Source organism: Salvelinus sp. IW2-2015, linkage group LG37 (genome assembly GCF_002910315.2).
Source record: "Salvelinus sp. IW2-2015 linkage group LG37, ASM291031v2, whole genome shotgun sequence".
Classification (NCBI taxonomy): Eukaryota; Metazoa; Chordata; class Actinopteri; order Salmoniformes; family Salmonidae; genus Salvelinus; species Salvelinus sp. IW2-2015.
In genome coordinates, this window is record NC_036876.1 from 1,701,767 (window position 1) to 1,721,582 (window position 19,816).

Below are 19,816 nucleotides of genomic sequence, written 5' to 3' on the forward strand. Positions count from 1 at the left end.
CGTGAAACCTACATTTTCAGATTGAGTGTGTTCAAACTTTTCAAAATCTCACAAGACATGGACCAAAGACAAACATACATTTATTGTTGAAAATCATTCATATTTTTTTCACAATGTAAGTTGAATATGTAAATAGGTGCTAAAGTGCAAGTTAGAGGACAGTACTGTCATCCTCATAGATACATTCAAGGACCTGGGATGAAACCAATGTCTGTTAGATTCATCTTCTTTCAGATATTTAATCTAGACTTTAACGAACAGGAAATATGCCATAAAAAAACACAAAGAAAAAAACAACCACTTTTCCTACCAAGATTATATTTGAAGGTATTTTCTGGGATGTGAGAACTCTGTTTGTTTGACCTGACAAAGATCCGTTACGGATCGAAACGTTGTCAATAAATCGTTGAATTGGGAGCTTTAACAGTGTGCAGGCCTTCTTCTCCTATAAAAGGTATTTTCTGCACAAAGAACTGTAGTCTTTCAGAGTTGTTCATCATAGCTGCAGTCTTTCTCAACAAGGTTCAACTGACATGGGGGATAGGGGGGCTGGACACCACCATAATACATTCCATTGTTATCACCATGAAATAAATATTAAATATGAGCCCCTCCTGCAATTGTGAAAAGATATTGACGTCTGGCACTCCCTAAGAGTTTACAGCGCATTCGGAAAGTCCTCAGACGCCTTCCCCTTTTCCACATATTTTTACTTTACAACCTTAATCTAAAATGTATAAAAAAATTGTATAAAAATAATGTTCTCATCAATCTACACACAATACCCCATAATGACAAAGCAAAACAGGTTTTTAGACATTTTTGCAAATGTATTAAAAATTAAGAACAGAAATACCTTTACATAAGTATTCAGACCCTTTGCTATGAGACTCGCAATTGAGGTCAGGTCCATCCTGTTTCCATTGATCATCCTTGAGATGTTTCTACAACTTGATTGGAGTCCAGCTGTGGTAAATTCAATTGATTGGACATGATTTGGAAAGGCACAGACCTGTCTATATAAGGTCCCACAGTTGACAGCGCATGTCAAAGCAAAAACCAAATCGTGAGGTCGAAGGAATTGTCCATAGAGCTCCGAGGCAGGATTGTGTCAAAGCACAGATCTGGGGAAGGGTACCAAAACATCATTCTTAAATGGAAGAAGTTTGGAACCACCAAGACTCTTCCTAGAGCTGGCCGCACGGACAAACTGAGCAATCGGGGGAGAAGGGCCTTGGTCAGGGAGATGACCAAGAACCCAGTGGTCACTGACAGAGCTCCAGTTTCTCTGTGGAGATGGGAGAATCTTCCAGAAGGACAACCATCTCTGCAGCACTCCACCAATTACGCATTTATGGTAGAGTGGCCAGACGGAAGCCAATCCTCAGTAAAAGGCACATGAAAGCCTCCTTGGAGTTTGCCAAAAGGCACCTAAGGCTCTCAGATAATGAGAAACAAGATTCTCTGGTCTGATGAAACCAATATTGTGTTTCAGCAGCAGGGACTGGGAGGATTGAGGGAAAGATGAACGGAGCAAAGTACAGAGAGATCTTTGATGAAAACATGCTTCAGAGCGCTCCTGACCTCAGACTGGGGCGAAGGTTAACCTTCCAAAGGGACAACAACCCTAAGCACACAGCCAATGATAACGCAGGAGTGGCTTCAGGACAAGTCTCTCCATGTCCTTGAGTGGCCCAGCCAGAGCCCGGACTTGAACCCAATCTAACATCTCTGGAGAGACCTGAAAATAGCTGTTCGGCAACGCTCCCCATCCAATCTGACAGAGCTTGAGAGAGAAGAATGGGAGAAACTCCCCAAATACAGGTGTGCCAAGCTTGTAGCGTAATACTTAATTAAGAAGACTCGAGGCTGTAATCGCTGCAAAAGTGCTTCAACAAAGTACTGAGTAACGGTCTGAATACTTATGTAAATGTGATATTTCAGCTTTTTATCTTTAATACATTTGCAAAATGTTCTATTTCTTGGGGGGTGGGGGTGTCATTATAGGGTATTGTGTGTAGATTGATGAGGGAAAAAAACATTTTCATCCATTTTAGAATAACGTAACAAAATGTGGAAAATGTCAAGGGATCTGAATACTTTCTAAATGCACTGTATATATATAATTCAGACATGGTTTCCCTACCAAGATAATTTGTAAATGTATTTCCTGCACACAGAATTGTAGTCTTTCAGAGTTGCAGTCTTTCTCAGCATTGCTTGATCTGAGTCTTCTCATTGGCCGGACAGATTACCATGGTATCCGACTGTTTATCACAACAGTATAAATAAAAGAAGGGAAACAACTTTTCCTTAAAACTGTCCTCCATGAACGTATAGATATGACTCCTCTCCCTCACATTGTAAAATGACACCTGGCCCTCCTCACAGTCCACGTACACCCCGACCCTCTTTGGCTTGGGGTCAAGGGTCAGCGGTAACGGCGGGGTCGTGGAGGCCCTATACTCCTGACCTTTCTTCATGGCCAGCGCCCAGTAGCCCTGGGAGGAGCTAATGGCGATCCGGCCCTTCCTGTTGACCGATGCCTTGGCCACGCCTAGGTACCAGTCATCTTTGTCTCCCACCTGAACCTCCCAGTAGTGCCGCCCGGTGCTGAAGCCCTCGCAGCCCAGGACGATGACCACGGTGTCAAAACGCTCTGGGACGTCCGGAAGGTCCTGCCACGCCCCGAGGTGTCGTACCTGTCGACCGTCCTCTGAGAGCTGGAGCCACGGGTTGGCTGTGTCCGGGTCAAGTGTCAGGTCGACTGAGAATGGGGAGGAGAAATGTGTGAGCTACTGTATGTAATGCAATGAAATTACATTGAAAGGTTAGTCTCAATATACATTTTTCAGGAGAGACCTGGTAAAGGTGTTAGAGATGTGTGGAATATATAGGAATAGGATGCAATTGCACCTGCCCACTGTTCTTAGGTCAGTTATGTGTAACTCCCCTGCACACTTTGATTTTATCCCTAGCACTACAAATCTGATTAAAATACTCAAAGCTTGATGATGAGTTGGTTATGTGAATCATCTGTGTAGTGCTAGGGCAAAAGCCAAAAAGTGCACCCAGGGGGGGGCCCAGGACCGAGCTTGGAAAACCCTTTTCTAGGGCATTATCATTTAGAATGGCAAAAAAGAAACTGCATGCATCTGATTATAGACAAGTTGACTAACAAACAGCCTACCAAAATGTCCTAAAATCATAAGCAGAAACATAGACAATAAAAAAAATTCTGCTCCAACGGTCAAAAAAATCATTCTGAGATCTCTGATTGTAGCCTAGTGCATTTTCTATTTTAGCGGGTTAGGGTCGGGTGTGGGCCTTTGATTTTCACTTTATCACATATAGTCGGGTGGTTGCGGATGGGTTACTAGCGATTTCAGGCAGGTGCAGGTGAACAATCAGCTGACCGTGCACCACTAGTCTGGGAAGGCAAACTGATCCTAGGTCTGCATCTACAGAAAACTTCTATCAACAGCTTCAATTGTACCAGTTACAATATTGCTTGTGACTTTTTAAGGACTAGAATTGTGGATAATTTCACAGGTACATCTATGGATCAGAGGGAAAAGAAAAATGTTCACCTGAGTATTTTGGAATTCTCTTCAGCTCTGTAAAATAAAGAAATAATCAATATCAATGTATAATTTGCTATATAGAACATTGGGGGGGAAAGTTTCCTTGACACAGATTAAGCCTATTGCTGGACCGAAAAGCACAGTCTTTGGGGAATCTTCATTGAAAATGCTTTTTATTTTAAGGCTAGACTATCTGTGTCCTGGAACCCGCCCCTAAAGGTGTGGACCTCATGTAAAGAGGAATCAGAAACCTACCAGTGTCCACCAGTTTCTCAATTTCTTTAGCCAGTGTTTTTTCCAGTTCTGACACTGCTCTTCTGATGATCCCAACACACACCTCAGAGTGAACCCTGGTCCCAGACCAGTCCTTAGTGGCTGGAGGGCTGCACAGGGCTGGGAAACTCTACAGCGAGAGATATGAAAAAACGGTGAGTCAATCTACCTATGCAATATATTTGTATGCCATATATCTACAGTATCTAGACTCTACAATGTGTGGTCATTCTCATGATGCTTGGGTACCACACACATATATTCTGCTATGCATTGACAATGAAATGAATGTATGAAATAATTCCAACCTGTAGGAAGTGGATGTGGTCTTCTGTGCATGAGAGGTGTTCCAGGTCTTTATTCCTCCTCTGTAGCTCAGTGATCTCCTGCTCCAGATCCCCTATGAGTCCCTGGGACCACCTTGTAGAGACAGGACACCATAGTGTTAACTTAAAATAAAATCACATTTTATTGGTGAAATAAACATATTTAGCAGACGATATTGCGGGTTTAGCGAAATGCTTGTGTTCCTAGCTCCAACAGTGCAGTAATATCTAACAATACACACAAATCTAAAAGTAAAAGAATGGAATTAAAATACAGTAGAGTACAGCCTATACATATTAAATGAGTAAAACAGTATGTAAACATTATTAAGGTGACTGGTGTTCCATTGAAAGTGACCAGCGATTCCATGTCTATGTATATAGGGCAGCAGCCTCTAAGGTGCATGGTTGAGTAACCGGGTGGTAGCCGGTTAGTGATGCCTATTTAGCAGTCTGATGGCCTTGAGATAGAAGCTGTTTTTCAGTCTCTCGGTCCCAGCATTGATTCACCTGTACTGACCTCGCCTTCTGGATGAAAGCGGGGTGAACAGGCCGTGGCTCGGGTGGTTGACGTCCTTGATAATCTTTTTGGCCTTCCTGTACATCGTGTGCCGTAGGTATCTTGGAGGGCAGGCAGTGTGCCCCCGGTGATGCATTGGGTAGACTACACCACCCTCTGGAGAGCCCTGCGGTTGCGGGCGGCAAAGTTGCCGTACTAGACTGTGATACAGCCCGACAGGATGCTCTCAAATGTACATCTGTAAAAGTTTGTGAGGGTCTTGGGGGCCAACACACATTTCTTCAGCCTCCTGAGGTTGAAGAGGCGCTGTTGCGCCTTTTTCACCACACTGGCTGTGTGGGTGGATCATTTCAGATTGTCAGTGATGTGTACGCCGAGGAACTTGAAGCTTTCCCTTTTCCACTGCGGTCCCGTCAATGTGAATATGGGCGTGCTCTCTCTGTTGTCCATGATCAGCTCCTTTGTTTTGTTGACGCTGAGGGAGAGGTTTTTTTCCTGGCACTACCCCGCTAGGGCCCTCACTTCCTCCCTGTAGGCGGTTTTGTCATTGTTGTTAATCAGGCCTACTACTGTTGTGTCGTCTGCAAACTTGATGATTGAGTTTGAGATGTGCGTGGCCAAGCAGTCATGGGTGAACAGGGAATACAGGAGGGGGCTGAACACATACCCTTGTGGGGCCCCTGTTTTGAGGATCAGCGTAGCGGAGGTGTTGTTTCCTACCTTCACCACCTGGGGGCGGCGCATCAGGAAGTCCAGGACCCAGTTGCACAGGGCGGGGTTCAGACCCAGGGCCCCAAGATTAATGATGAGCTTGGAGGGTACTATGGTGTTGAAGGCTGAGCTATATTCAATGAACAGCATTCTTACACATGTATTCCTCTTGTCCAGATGGAATAGGGCAGTGTGCAGTGCAATGGCGATTGCATAATGTGTGGATCTATTGGGGCGGTATGCAAATTGAAGTGGGTCTAGGGTGTCAGGTAAGGTGGAGGTGATATGATCCTTAACTAGCCTCTCAAAGCATTTAATTTTGTCAGAAGTGAGTGCTACAGGGTGATAGTCATTTAGTTCAGTTACCTTTGCTTTCTTGGGTACAGGAACAATGGTGGACAACTTGAAGCAAGTGGACTCGGATAGGTAGAGATTGAATATGTCCGTAAATACTCCAGCCAGCTGGTCTGCACATGCTCTGAGGACGCGGCTAGGGATACTGTCTGGACCGGCAGCCTTGCGAGGGTTAACACGATTAAAATGTCTTACTCACGTCGGCCATGGAGAACGAGAGCCCACAGTCCTTGGGAGCAGACCGTGTCGGTGGCACTGTGTTATCCTCAATGTGGGCGAAGAAGGTGTTTAGCTTGTCTGGGAGCAAGACGTCGGTGTCCGTGACTTGGCTGGTTTTCCCTTTGTAATCGGTGATTGTATGTAGACCCAGCCACATACTACATCTCGTGTCTGAGCCATAGAATTGCAATTCCACTTTGTCTCTGTACTGATGTTTTGCCTGTTTGATTGCCTTACAGAGGGAGTAAATACACTGTTTGTATTGGACCATATTCCCAGTCATCTTGCCGTTGTTAAATGCGGTGGTTGGCACTTTCAGTTTTGTTCGAATGCTGCCATCTATCACAGTTTTTGGTCAAGGTAGTCACAGTGGGAACAACATTCCCTACACACTTCTTGATGTACTCAGTTACCCTGTCGTGAATACGTCAATGTTATTCTCAGAGGCAACCCGGAACATATCCCAGTCCACCTGATGAAAATAATCTTGAAGCATGGATTCTGATTGGTCAGCGTTGAAAAGTACTTAGCACGGGTACTTCCTGTGTGAGTTTATGCCTGTAGGAAGGGAGGAGCAGAATGAAGTCGTGATCTAATTTGCTGAAGGGAGGGCGGGGGAGGGCCTTGCAGTCATCCCGGAAAGGAGTCAAGAATTTCTGTAGCGTGAGTACTACAGTCAAAAGGGTGATAGAACTTTGGTAGCGTTTTCCTCAAATTTGCTTTGATAAAATCCCCAGCTACAATAAATGCGGCCTCAGGACATGTGGTTTCCAGTTTGCACAAAGTCCAGTGTAATTCCTTGAGGGCCGTCATGGTATTGGCTTGAAGGGGAATATACATGGCTGTGACTTTAACCGAAGAGAACTCTCTTGGGAGGTAATACAGTAGACATTTGATTGTGAGATATTCTAGGTTGGGTGAACAAAAGGACTTGAGTTCCTGTACGTTATCACAATCACACTATGAGTAGTTAATCATGAAACATACACTACTTCCTTTCTTCTTCTCGTTGAGTTCTTTATTCCTGTCTGCGCGATATACTGAGAACCCAGCTGGCTATATGGACGGGGACAATATTTCCGGAGAGAGCCATGATTCCGTGAAACAGAGTTTGTTACAGTCCCTGATGTCTCTCTGGAAGGAGATCCTCACCCTGAGCTTGTCTACTTTATAGTTCAAGGACTGAACATTAGCTAGTAAAATACTCTGAAGTGGTGGATGGTATGCACGCATCCTGAGTCGGCTAGAAGTCCACTCTGAATACCTCTTCTTTGCCGGTGGCGTCTTGGAGCAGCCTTTGGGATAAGTTAAATTGCCCTGTGGGGTACGAACAAAGGATCCAATTCGGGAAAGTCATATTTCTGGTCGTAATGCTGGTGAGTTACCGCCGATCTGATATCTAAATGTTATTTCCCGGTTGTATGTAATAACACAAAACACTTTCTGGGCTAATAATGTAAGAAATAAGACAAAAAAACGAAATACTGAAAAGTTGCTTAGGAGCTAGAAGCAGAGCTGCCATCTGTCAGCTCCATTTTCTCCATCAGGAACCTCTTTAGTAAGATAACACCGGATACACGACACAGAGCATTATGGGTACTGTAGTACCTCCCCTACACACCTCTCTGTCTCGCTCTGCTTCTCCTCGATGGCCAGCACCAGCTCAGTCTGGGTCCTCTGGATGGAGTGAATCAGCTCTTGGAACATCTGCTTGCTGTCCTCGATCTCCCTCTGGGCGCTGGACTATAGCAGGGAGTACTATTACTTAAGGTGAAGCAGTATTGCATTCTGGGGTCCCACTTATACCATAGTAATTACAATGTTATTATACATTGTTACATGGTATTTACATATTTGTAATTGCATAATTAAGACTAGGGTTGCAAAATTCCTTGAACTTTCTATAAATTCCCTGGTTTTCTTGGTTGGAGGATTCCTGGAATCAGAAGGGAATAATCAGGAAATCCGGACATCTCCAATCAGGATTTCTGGAAAACCAGGGAATTTATTGAAAGTTTCAGGTATTTTGTAACCCCAGTTGTGACTACAGCAGTGTGCATACTAGTTGTTTATATTATGGTATTCCCTCTGGGTACTGGATCATACTTCACAATATTTACACTTCATAACATGGTAAAAACCATTTTAGAGCAGTGTTACAATGAGTAAATTATCATTGTATTTATTCCCTATGTTATTATCTTTCAATTTGTTTCTATCTGCATTGTTGGTAAGTAAACATTTCACTGTTAGTCTACACCTGCTGTTAACGAAGCATGTGACAAATACAATTTGATTTGATTATTACACGTTTGAATATTGCTTACTTCTTAGCAACTGGGTATCATCAATGTTATTATTATACTGTATTGGGACACCTCTCTAGAGTGTAGAAGAGGATATCATTTCTTGAGCAGCAGCTGCAGCGGCAGTAGTATACTACAGTATTCTGTCTAACGCCCTGTAGTAAGCACATCAATAAGGTTAACACTACAACCCTGCCAAGAGGTCCAGGGTGCACACCAAATTACACCCTATTCCCTAATAAGTGAACTACTTTTAACCAGGGCCCTGGTCAAAAGTAGTGCACGACATAAGGAATGGGGGCTGTTTGGGATGCAGCGCCTTTCAGACTCTTTGGTCTTTATGGCTGAAGTGTTGGCTTTGAGTGTGCCAGGACGTTATTGAGATCCACCCCTTCTGTCAGACGACCTTTAGGTTGCCTGAGGAGGATACATTTACATTGTGTGTTTTTCTACATCTCGATAAAGGAAGGAAAATACTTTGAAGCTAAAATACGGATCTACCCTACAAAATCCAACAGCAATGTATTGTGTCAACCCTGCTCCCCACATTGGGCCGATGTACAAAGCTAAATTATATCCTAGAATCCAGCAGTGTATTATGTCAACCCTGGTCCTTAAAGGGATCCTTCAGGATTTTGGCAATGAGGCCCTGTATCTACTTCCCTAGAGTCAGATGAACTTGTGGGTACCATTTTTATGTCTCTGCGTGCAATTTGAAGGAAGTGGCTAACTAGTTCAATTGCTCATGAGCGTTAGCGTAATGAGCTAATGCTAGTCAGCATTAGCTCACGCAACTACAGTACCTCTAACTCCCTTCATATTGGACACAGAGACATAAAAATGGCATCCACAAGTTCATCTCACCATGTTTGTCAAAATATATCCCTGATATATCTATGATTTAATCTCTTGTACAGTACGAATCCCAACTGTCAACTTGACAACTGGGCGGCAGGTAGCCTAGTGGTTAGTGTTGGGCCTGTAACAGAAAGGTTGGTGGATCGAATCCCAGAGCTGAAAAGGTACAAATCTGTTGTTCTGCCCCTGAACAAGGCAGTTAACCCACTGTTCCTAGGCCTTCATTGTAAACAAGAATTTGTTCTTAACCGACTTGCCTTGTTAAATAAAGGTAAAAAATAAATACAATTATATAACCTCTGTTTCCTATATGCTATAGAGTACTGCTTTTGACCAGGATCCAAGGCTGTGATGAAAAGTAGTGCACTATGTACAGAACAGGGTACCTTTTAACCAGGGCCCGTATTGTTAAAAGTTGTCCACTATGTAGGGAATAGGGTACCATTTTCATAGCAGCCAAATAACTCACTTTATTCAGCTCCACTGAGTGTTTGATCTCCTCCACCTTCTTCAGTCTTTCCTGGATCATCTGCTGTACATCAATCTCTGTCTTCTTCAGCTGAGCCTGATGTGGGAAACGTAGGTGAGAGATAATTCATCTTACCTGAGGCAGTCTATAGCCTGGTCCCAGATCTGCTTATACAACATGTTGACAATGACCAACAAGGACTTGGCATGATAGCACAAGCAGACTGGAATTCAGGGTAGGCAGCATATTCTCTTCCAATAAAATCTACTGCTAGGCTTCACAAATTGTAGTGTTTTATTGGTGTATTTAAGTAACAAATACACTTGATCTCTTCTGAAAGTTACTTTTACAACCGCAATTGGAATCACTGTCTGTCGGTTTTATTAGTAGTGGACTATAGATAATAATGTGATGCAACATCAGGATTAGACTATACTCTTTTGCTTTCCATGCTATGTGCATCAGGCCTTGACATCAGAAGAGTTGCTATGTCTTCGAAAATTATAAACCAATTCAATGAACTGCAATTCATTCTCAACACGTTCAGATACAGTATGGTGTTTGCACAGTATGGGGCAAATCCTAACTTCCAGTCTCTCACTGACATCAATGCATGACTAAGAGAAAATTGGATGTTAGGATTTAACCTCAAGTCTAGGGGATTCCTCTCACCTTCTTGTCAGACCACTCCCTCTCCACAGGGACAGTATAGTGGGCTCTGTGGTCAGTCTCGGTGCACAGCACACACACACACATCTGGTCCTTCTTACAGAAGAGCTCCAGGAGCCTCTCGTGCTTCGGACACATTCTATCTTCCAGGTTAGCCACAGGCTCAATCAGCTTGTGCTTAGTGAAGCGGGTGTTGTGGTTCTTCATGTGTTCCTCGCAGTACGAGGTCAGACACACCTATGAATAATTCATAATAATAATCATAATAAATTATTACAATTGTTAAGCGCTTTCAGAACAATCAACTTGAATAATCTTCATCATCATCAAAATATAACAGACAAGAAATGTATAAATTATATATTATCCAAAACACAACAAACAAATCTAATAAGAATCGTATATCACCAGGCAGGACTTGACAGCCTTCATGCGATCACCCATGCAGACATCACAAGAAACCTCGCCCCAGGGAGTGTGGGGTGGAGAGGGCGGAGCAAGGGCTGGTGGTGCCTTTGGCTTTTCCTCTGGTTTTGAATCCATTAATTTCTCTGGTTCCTGGCTGGTCGTTCGCTGTAGCTGTAGCTTCTGCATCTTTTGATTCAGCCTCAGCTCCTGAAGAAGTTTCTGCTGCTTTTGAACCAGATCCTGCTGTTCTTTCTTCTTAGTTTCCTGCTCCATCTTTTTCTCCTCCTGCTCCTTTCTTTTTTCCTCCATCTTCTTTTGTAGCTCACGTTCCTCTTTCAGCTCCTGCTGTTGGAGACGCTCTGCATTGCTAACCCTGATGTACTTGAATTGCTCTGCAATCTCCCTCAGGACAGTGTTGATGCTAATGTCGGGCCTCTTGAAGAAGGTCTTCTTGCACATGGGGCATTGGAACAGGGCGGTGGTCTTCCAGTAGTCTAGGATGCAGCAGCGGCAGAAGTTATGTCCACAGGGGATGGAGACAGGGTTGGTGAACACGTCCAGACAGATGGAACAATGGACCTGCTCTTCCGCCAGATTTCCATTATTTCCTGCAAGGTAAGCCATTGCTGGCAGAGAACGCCATGCACTGTCACACTTTACATTGCAGTGTTCTGTGACACTTTATTGACATTGGGATCGTTGTCCAACCTGTGATATCTGACCTGTGAGATGCGGGCCATAAAGCAGGCAGTAACATCAGGTGTATTTTAAAACAAAAAGGTCTTCATGAAGTATGGATGGCTGTTAATATCGTCTCCAAAATATATTTCTCGAACTAGAATATTAGATATTAATTTCAAGTGTTTCTTGAAGAATTACTATTATAACACTAACAACAAATGCGGTCCTCGCCACTTCTGATGACGAGCCAAGCGAGATCTGTTGATAAGCGTGTGGGCATTCATTACTTGAATTATCCCCCATGTTAAATAGACTAGGCAAGAGTTGTTTGATTTGGAAAGCAGGTTGTCAGCATGTTAAAACTATGTGCACCCCTGGCCCACCCGCTTTGGAATTTGGGCAACAAGCATTTATGAACACATGGCCTGCGTTCCAAATGGAACCATAATACCCTATGCAGTGCATTACTTTCGACTTGTGCCCACATGGCTCTGGTCAAAAGTAGTGCACAATAAAGGGAATATGGTGCCATTTGGAATACACACCATGGATAGAAGGTTGGCTATTCATAGATCTGCTCTGCTTTCTCTGTCATAAACAACTTGGGTACATGCGTATAAGCTCTTCTTTCTCCAGACAGGTACACTTCTCTTCATGGATTTGAAAGATGACTGGTATATCAATCCAATGGTTTTACATAAGTGAATGAGTGTTAACTTCAGGAGGAAAAATAGATTGTTATTATTATAACCACAAAGAGACTTTCTCCTCAGATAATTACAAATGATTTGTTTTCATATGCATCCTCCAATCCGACTGTAGTACACAATCAAGATATTTCAACAGCTGAGACCAAGCTTTAGTTGAAGCCTCACATTATCAACGATATTAAACTCTTTCCCATCTGTCCTGATCGGATACAAACACAATCAAAAATACATTATAGAATTCCCAATACCTTAAGTGTATTCTTGCTGAAGCAGTTGAGGTAGAGAGAAAACGTGCAGAGAAAGAGAGAGACAGAGACATAGACAGATAGAGACAGAGAAAAAGAGAGATATGGGAACACTCACCAGAAGGCAGCTGCTGTAGAGAACCACTGTAGACAGTCCCTGCTCTGACCAACACTGACACATGACACTGTTGCCACCAACAGCCCCACTCCCCAAAATATACCCCTCTCCCTCCGCCTCTTCACCTCATTTACCAATTTATACTTCCACGATCACTGTGCACAAAGGGGAACAAGATTAACCCTTTATTAGGTAATGGCTTTTATCATTCTTTGCCTACAGCCCTAGGTCACTTTTTCATTGATTAACATTTGTAAGATTGGGTCATACACTCAACACAAAAATTAGTAACACATAGAATAGACATACCGGGGTGGCAGGTAGCGTAGCAGTTAAGAGGTTTGGGCTAGTATCCGAAAGCTGGCTTGAATCCGCGAGCCGACTAGGTGAACCATCTGTCAATGTGCCCTTGAGCAAGGCACTTACCCCTAATTGTTGGGTAAGAGCGTCTGCTAAGTTACTAAAATGTGAACGTCAACATCCCACAATGCCGTATCTCTCACTTTAGATGTAAGTTATGTCATCACGTGGCCTTTTGGGTGTATATTGTGCCCCCCCTCCTCTCTCTCTCTCTCCCACGTCAGGTTTTACAAAGGTCATAAACACAGTGGTTCCTCCTTTAAAGGTTGTGTCATACAGCGGCACACCTTGCGAGCTGCCGCAGCATTCTGTGGCATGTCATTTAATCGTGAGCCATTTTTTCTGTTAATGCAAGTTAGTGCTAGTTTGACCACCAGAGGGCATCTTTGAGAAGCATTTGATAGTCTTCCATATGGGCATTACCAGAGATGGGGAGGGCATGCGGGAGACTGATTCCATATGTGTTATTTCATAGTTGTGATGTTTTCACTATTATTCTACAATGTAGAAAATAGTAAAAATAAAGAAAAATCCTGGAATGAGTAGGTGTGTCCAAACTTTTGACTGGTACTTGCTTAATTAATTTCATTCATATTATGGTGTTTCTATTCCAAGAAAAATGAAAAACTTTAGGAAGGAAGAGAAAATATGGTGCTGTACAATGTGACGGTTGGCAGTATAGTACTGGGCTATTTATCTAAAGACTCCCTGTGTCACGAGGGCAGGGCACGCGGGAGACTGGGGTTCAAGACAGAGAGGAAGGAGTAGGCTGTCCTTGTAAATAAGAATTTGTTCTTAACTGATTCCATATGTGTTATTTCATAGTTGTGATGTCTTCACTATTATTCTACAATTTAGAAAATAGTACAACTAAAAACAAATCCTGGAATGAGTAGGTGTGTCCAAATATGGCACTGTACAACGTGACGGTTGGGAGTAGGCTGCAGCATAAGTGGATTGGAGGACTCTACATTAATATCTAAGGGGCATAACATTTCCACACCCTAATTGTAGTGTAACCGAACTTTCAGTTGAGCGTACTAGCTCTTTGCCTTTTCTACTTCTCTACCAGAAGTTGATGCTGGAGTGCCTGCTCTCATAAATTCAGAGTGTTGTCAGATTGTCCGTTTGTAAATTCAGACCGTTTCACTCTCGGAGCACACACTGGACGTTCGGGCCGAGGAGTAAGGTTGATTTGAGCGTTCTGGCCTTACAACGGCAGTCAAGCACCCAAGCTACAGTAATGTTGGCTAGCTTGCTAGCTACTTCCAGACACATATTCGACCACTCTGACCTGTATTTACAAAAGTACAATAATTAATGTTTTACTTTGTCTTGAGATTTTTTACTCACCCTAGCAGATCTGGTTAGGCAGTTTTCGTGTTAACCAGAGCGTTGTTGACTGTAACTGCTGCAAGAAAAAAAAACATGACGCTTTTTTGCCAACGTTTACTGACACCGGCCATATTCAATGGGTGTTGAGCGATCGTAAATTCATTATTCTGGTACATTCAGACAAGAGTGCTCTGAAATCGGTGTAGATAGCCAGAGCGAACTTATGAAAGCACCCGAATGTCCATTGAAAACGCACACCGACTATGACATTTAGCTAAGCTAAGAATGATGCGAATAATCAGGTCAATAAACGTTGGGTAGTTAGATAGCCTATAGTTAATAAACTGGCAAGTTTGATGTATAACTACTAACGTTAGGTAGCTAGCTAACATACTGGTACATACTGCTGTAATGATATGCTATGTAGTTCGTAAGGACAGCGCAGCTTATAAATTGTCAGCCAACATAACGTGTAAGGTAACTTATTTGAAAAGTCATTACTTTATTACATTGAGTAGCAAGCTATCACTTGGTCATTAGGGCAAATCTGGTCTGTGATAGGAGGGGGGGTTTTCACACCTAGTTCAGCTATTAGACTAGTCTTAGTAAAGGTTGAATAGTCTCTTGTTCAGCTATTAGCCCCAACTTGCAACAAATTGTTGTTACTCCCATCTCATTCCTCGCCCTTCCATGCGTCATTCTGCTCCTGAGTGACTCATTGTGGGCGTGCTGGCAGGATATGGCAGCACCTTCGGTTGTGTCAAGAATTCTGCAGAGCAAGTTTGTATGAAGGTCTGGTTATTCACAGGCAAATTGTAATATGCTATGGAGGTACATTTGTGTCTTTTTGTCGAGAGCAAAACGTTTTTATTTTCAATCAAAAATAATTTTTCTGAAAGCAACTTTTTTCAGACATTAATGAAGTCATAGCGGACACCTACGAAGAAGGACTGTGTGATGATGACATCTCAGGTAAGTGTAACGGTGTTCCTCCTCCTCTTCATACGAAGAGGAGGAGTAGTGATTCGACCAAAATGCAGTGGGTTTGAATACATACATGATATTAAATCAATCGACGAGACACGAAAACAAACACTGGGAAGGATTACAAAATAACAAAAACGAATGTAGACTGATCTACACACAGGAGTACTTACATAAAACACGAAGCACGTAGGACAGGTACAGACTATAACAAACGACGAACAAACGCTACAGTCCCGTGTGGTACCAGACACGGAAGACATCAACCCACAAACAACAGGGAGAACAACCTACCTTAATATGACTCTCAAAGAGGAAAACGCAAAACACCTGCCTCAATTAAGAGCCATACCAGGCAACCCAAACCAACATAGAAACAGCAAACATAAGACTGCCCACCCAAAACTCACGCCCTGACCATCACACCAACAAAACAACAGAAAACAGGTCAGGAACGTACAGAACCCCCCCCCTCAAGGTGCGAACGCCGGGCGCACCAGCCACAAGTCCAGGGGAGGTCTGGGTGGGCATCTGACCACGGTGGTGGCTCAGGCTCCGGACGCTGTCCCACACCACCATAGTCCACTCCCCGCTTCTGTATCCCCCTCCCAATGACCACCCTCCAACTAAAACCACCTAAATGAAGGGGCAGCACCGGGATAAGGGCCAGCACCGGGCTGAGGGACTCTGGCAGGTCCGGGCTGAGGGACTCTGGGAGGTCCTGGCTAGGACTCTGGCAGGTCCTGGCTGAGGGACTCTGGCAGGTCCTGGCTGAGGACTCTGGCAGGTCCTGGCTGAGGGACTCTGGCAGGTCCTGGCTGAGGAGGCTCTGGCAGAGGGACTCTGCAGGTCCTGGCTGAGGGACTCTGGCAGAGGGACTCTGGCAGGTCCTGGCTGAGGACTCTGCAGAGGACCTGCTTGGCAGGTCTGGTGAGGACTCTGGCAGAGGGACTCTGGCAGAGGGACTCTGGCAGAGGGACTCTGGCAGAGGGACTCTGGCAGAGGACTCTGGAGAGGGACTCTGGCCAGAGGGATTGCGAGGACCTGGCAGAGGGACTCTGGCAGAGGGACTCTGGCAGTCCTGGGGAGGACTCTGGCAGGTCCTGGCTGAGGGATCTGGCAGGTCCTGGCTAGGGACTCTGGCAGGTCCTGGCTGAGGGACTCTGGCAGGTCCTGCTGAGGGACTCTGGCAGGTCCTGGCTAGGGACTCGGCAGTCCTGGCGAGACTCTGGCAGGTCCTGGCTGAGGACTCTGGCAGGTCCTGCTGAGGGACTTGGCAGGTCTGGCTGAGGACTCTGGCAGGTCCTGGCTGAGGGACTCTGGAGGTCCTGGCTGAGGACTCTGCAGGTCCTGGCTGAGGGACTCTGGCAGGTCCTGGCTGGACGGCTCTGGCTGTGTCTGGTGGACTCGGTGATCCGTCCTGGCTGACGCTCTGGCATCCTCCTGCTGACGGCTCTGTGATCGGTCTGCGGAAGGCTCTGGCTGATCCGGTCTGGCGAAGGCCTGCGATCGTCTGGCGAAGCTCTGGCTGATCCGGTCTGCGGAAGGCTCTGGCTGATCCGGTCTGGCGGAAGGCTCTGGCTGATCCGTCTGGCGGAAGGCTCTGGCTGATCCGGTCTGCGCGGAAGGCTCTGGCTGATCCGGTCTGGCGGAAGCTCTGGCTGATCCGGTCTGGCGGAAGGCTCTGGCTGATCCGGTCTGGCGGAAGGCTCTGGCTGATCCGGATTCTGGCGGAAGGCTCTGGCTGATCCGGTCTGGCGGAAGGCTTCTGGCTGAATCCGGTCTGGCGGAAGGCTCTGGCTGATCCGGTCTGCGGAGTCGGACGTCTGCGAAGGCTCTGGCTGATCCGGTCTCGGAGGCTGCTGATCGGTCGCGGAAGGTCTGGCTGATCCGGTCTGGCGGAAGGCTCTGGCTGATCCGGTCTGGCGGAAGGCTCTGGCTGATCCGGTGGCGGAAGCTTCTGGCTGATCCGTGTCTGGCGGAAGGCTCTGGCTGATCCGTCTGGCGGAAGGCTCTGGCTGATCCGGTCTGGCGGAAGGCTCTGGCTGATCCGGTCTGGCGGAAGGCTCTGTAGGCTCTTGGCAGACGGGCAGCTTTGCAGGCGCCGCTGGGCAGACGGGCAGTTCAGGCGCCCTGGGCAGTTCAGGCGCCGCTGGGAACGGGCAGTTCAGGCGCCGCGGGCACGGGCAGTTCAGGCGCCGCTGGGCAGACGGGCAGTTCTGTAGGGAGAGACGGAGAGACAGCCTGGTGCGCGGTACCGGAACTGGAGGCACTGGGCTGGAGACACGCACCATAGGGAGAGTGCGGTGGAGGATGAACAGGGCTCTGGAGATGCACTGGAAGCCTGGTGCGTGGTGTCGGCACTGGTGGTACTAGGCTGGGGCGGGAAGGTGGCGCCGGATATACCGGACCTGTGAAGGAGACACGTGCTCTTGAGCACCGAGCCTCCCAACCTTACCAGGTTGAATGGTCCCCGTAGCCCTGCCAGTGCGGCGAGGTGGAATAGCCCGCACTGGGCTATGCAGGCGAACGGGGACACCACCTGTAAGGCTGGTGCCATGTACGCCGGCGCCGAGGAGACGTACTGGAGACCAGATACGTTGGCCGGCTTCATGGCACTCGGCTCGATGCCCAACCTAGTCCTCCCAGTGCGGCAAGGTGGAATAGCCCGCACTGGGCTAAGCACGCGTACTGGGGACACCGTGCGCTTTACCGCATAACACGGTGTCTGACCAGTACGAGCCCTCTTACTCCACGGCAAGCCCGGGGAGTTGGCTCAGGTATCCAACCCGGCTTCGCCACACTCCCCTTTAGCCCCACCCAATAAATTTTTGGGTGTTACTCACGGGCCCCAGCCTTGCTTCCGTGCTGCCTCCTCATAACGTCGCCTCTCCGCTTTCGCTGCCTCCAGCTCGCTTTGGGGCGGGACACTCCACTGGCTCTGCCCAGGGTCCTTTACCGTCCAGGATCTCTTCCCATGTCCAATCCTCCTTTCCCACGCTGCTGTCGTGGCTGTCCGTTAACCCCCTGCTTGATCTGGGTTTGGTGGGTGATTCTGTAACGGTGTCCTCCTCCTCTTCATACGAAGAGGAGGAGTAGTGATTCGACCAAAATGCAGCGGGTTTTGAATACATAATGATTTATTAAATCAATCGACGAGACACGAAAACAAACACTGGGAAGGATTACAAATAACAAAAACGAATGTAGACTGACTACACCAGGAGTACTTACATAAAACACGAAGCACGTAGGACAGGTACAGACTATAACAAACGAACGAACAAACGCTACAGTCCCGTGTGGTACACAGACACGGAAGACAATCACCCACAAACAAACAGTGAGAACAACCTACCTTAATATGACTCTCAATTAGAGGAAAACGCAAAACACCTGCCTCTAATTAAGAGCCATACCAGGCAACCCAAGACCAACATAGAAACAGCAAACATAGACTGCCCACCCAAAACTCACGCCCTGACCATCACACACATACAAAACAACAGAAAACAGGTCAGGAACGTGACAGTAAGAAGCACTGGGCGTTCTCCGTCCAACTTTTACATAGCTAGAAGTTAGCTCCTACGATTCAGTGTCGGTTCATAACATTTTCCTATATTACATACATACATATGGTAGAATGATAAATCATAGGAGCAATTATTATTCTCAAGCTAACCAAAAGCATTTAGCTACGAATGCCTGTTCTCGCCATTTCAGTTGAATTAATCAAACTTTCTTTTATAGCAACTCATAAGCAGGCCATGTCGTATTTGTTTCATAATCGATAGTCATATTTCATGACAGTGTAACGGTTAGCTTTGTTTACAGAAGGATGAAAGAACACAATATGTCTGTCAGGGAATGCTATTCTGATATGTCAGATGAAGATTTAGACCAGAAAGTCAGAACCAGTAAGGCAAGGATGCCCCATGCGGGATTTATAATGGTCAAAGGAAGTCTCTGAGCAATGGGCCATCGTGTACAATGGCGAAGAGTCTTTGCAGAGTGTAGATGGTGCAGGTATCATTGCCAGCTTCGTTGCATTGCTCGGCAAAAATACTCCGTTCCTGCTCCCATGTCTCTCGTCCACATTGATACAAATCATGAATAGATAAGGTACTAAGATGTATAATGTTCTCATCAAATATTCACTTACCTTTGATGATCTTCATCAGAATGCACTCCCAGGAATCCCAGTTCCACAATAAATGTTTGTTTTGTTCGATATAGTCCATCATTTATGTCCAAATACCTCCATTTTGTATGCGCGCCTCTCAATTGTATTTTTTTTTCTTGACTCGTTATGACGTTATAATTACTTACATTTGCTTCCACCCATAATGTTTTGTCAGCCATCTTTGCTGAAGAAAGTCACCAGGGACAGGTGGCTCACGTCAAACTCATCAATGGAACCACTTGATATGATTGGTCATTTAAAAACCTTGGGACCCAAATGCATAATGAGTGCTCTAACTCCCCATTGTGGTGGTCTGGAGCAATGACGCCGTGATGCTGGGTACCTCTAAGTCCCGCGGTGTAATCTCGCAAGGAGGAACCACAGTACCTGGAAGAAACTGCCATGCACTATTGAGGGAGAGAGTCTACCATAAAAAAGAGCTTATCTTTGTTCAAAACTCCTAATCCCCAAAATGGGAGAACTAAACAATATATTTTTGAGAA

At 45.7% G+C, this 19,816-nt stretch overlaps 1 protein-coding gene across 1 annotated transcript; it reads right to left on the bottom strand.

The window, feature by feature from the left end:
• Nucleotides 1–63: 63 nt before the first annotated feature.
• LOC111960021 (E3 ubiquitin-protein ligase TRIM39) lies at nt 64–12,505 on the bottom strand. The gene is made up of 9 exons (XM_023981888.2): nt 12,452–12,505; nt 10,698–11,323; nt 10,293–10,526; nt 9,621–9,716; nt 7,609–7,730; nt 4,166–4,277; nt 3,840–3,987; nt 3,591–3,617; nt 64–2,767 (listed from the first exon to the last, which is right to left on the bottom strand). Exons 2-9 carry the CDS (start codon nt 11,319–11,321, stop codon nt 2,211–2,213), a joined length of 1,920 nt encoding a protein of 639 aa, XP_023837656.1. The 5' UTR covers nt 11,322–11,323; nt 12,452–12,505; the 3' UTR covers nt 64–2,210.
• Nucleotides 12,506–19,816: the final 7,311 nt, after the last annotated feature.

Excerpts from the sequence above, each read along its gene's own strand:
- LOC111960021 (XM_023981888.2), bottom strand. The coding sequence starts at position 11,321 with ATGGCTTACCTTGCAGGAAATAATGGAAATCTGGCGGAAGAGCAGGTC. Across the intron at positions 9,717-10,292 it reads GGGAGTGGTCTGACAAGAAG|GCTCAGCTGAAGAAGACAGA; the intron begins GTGAGAGGAATC and ends TTCCCACATCAG. Across the intron at positions 7,731-9,620 it reads ACTCAGTGGAGCTGAATAAA|TCCAGCGCCCAGAGGGAGAT; the intron begins GTGAGTTATTTG and ends TCCCTGCTATAG.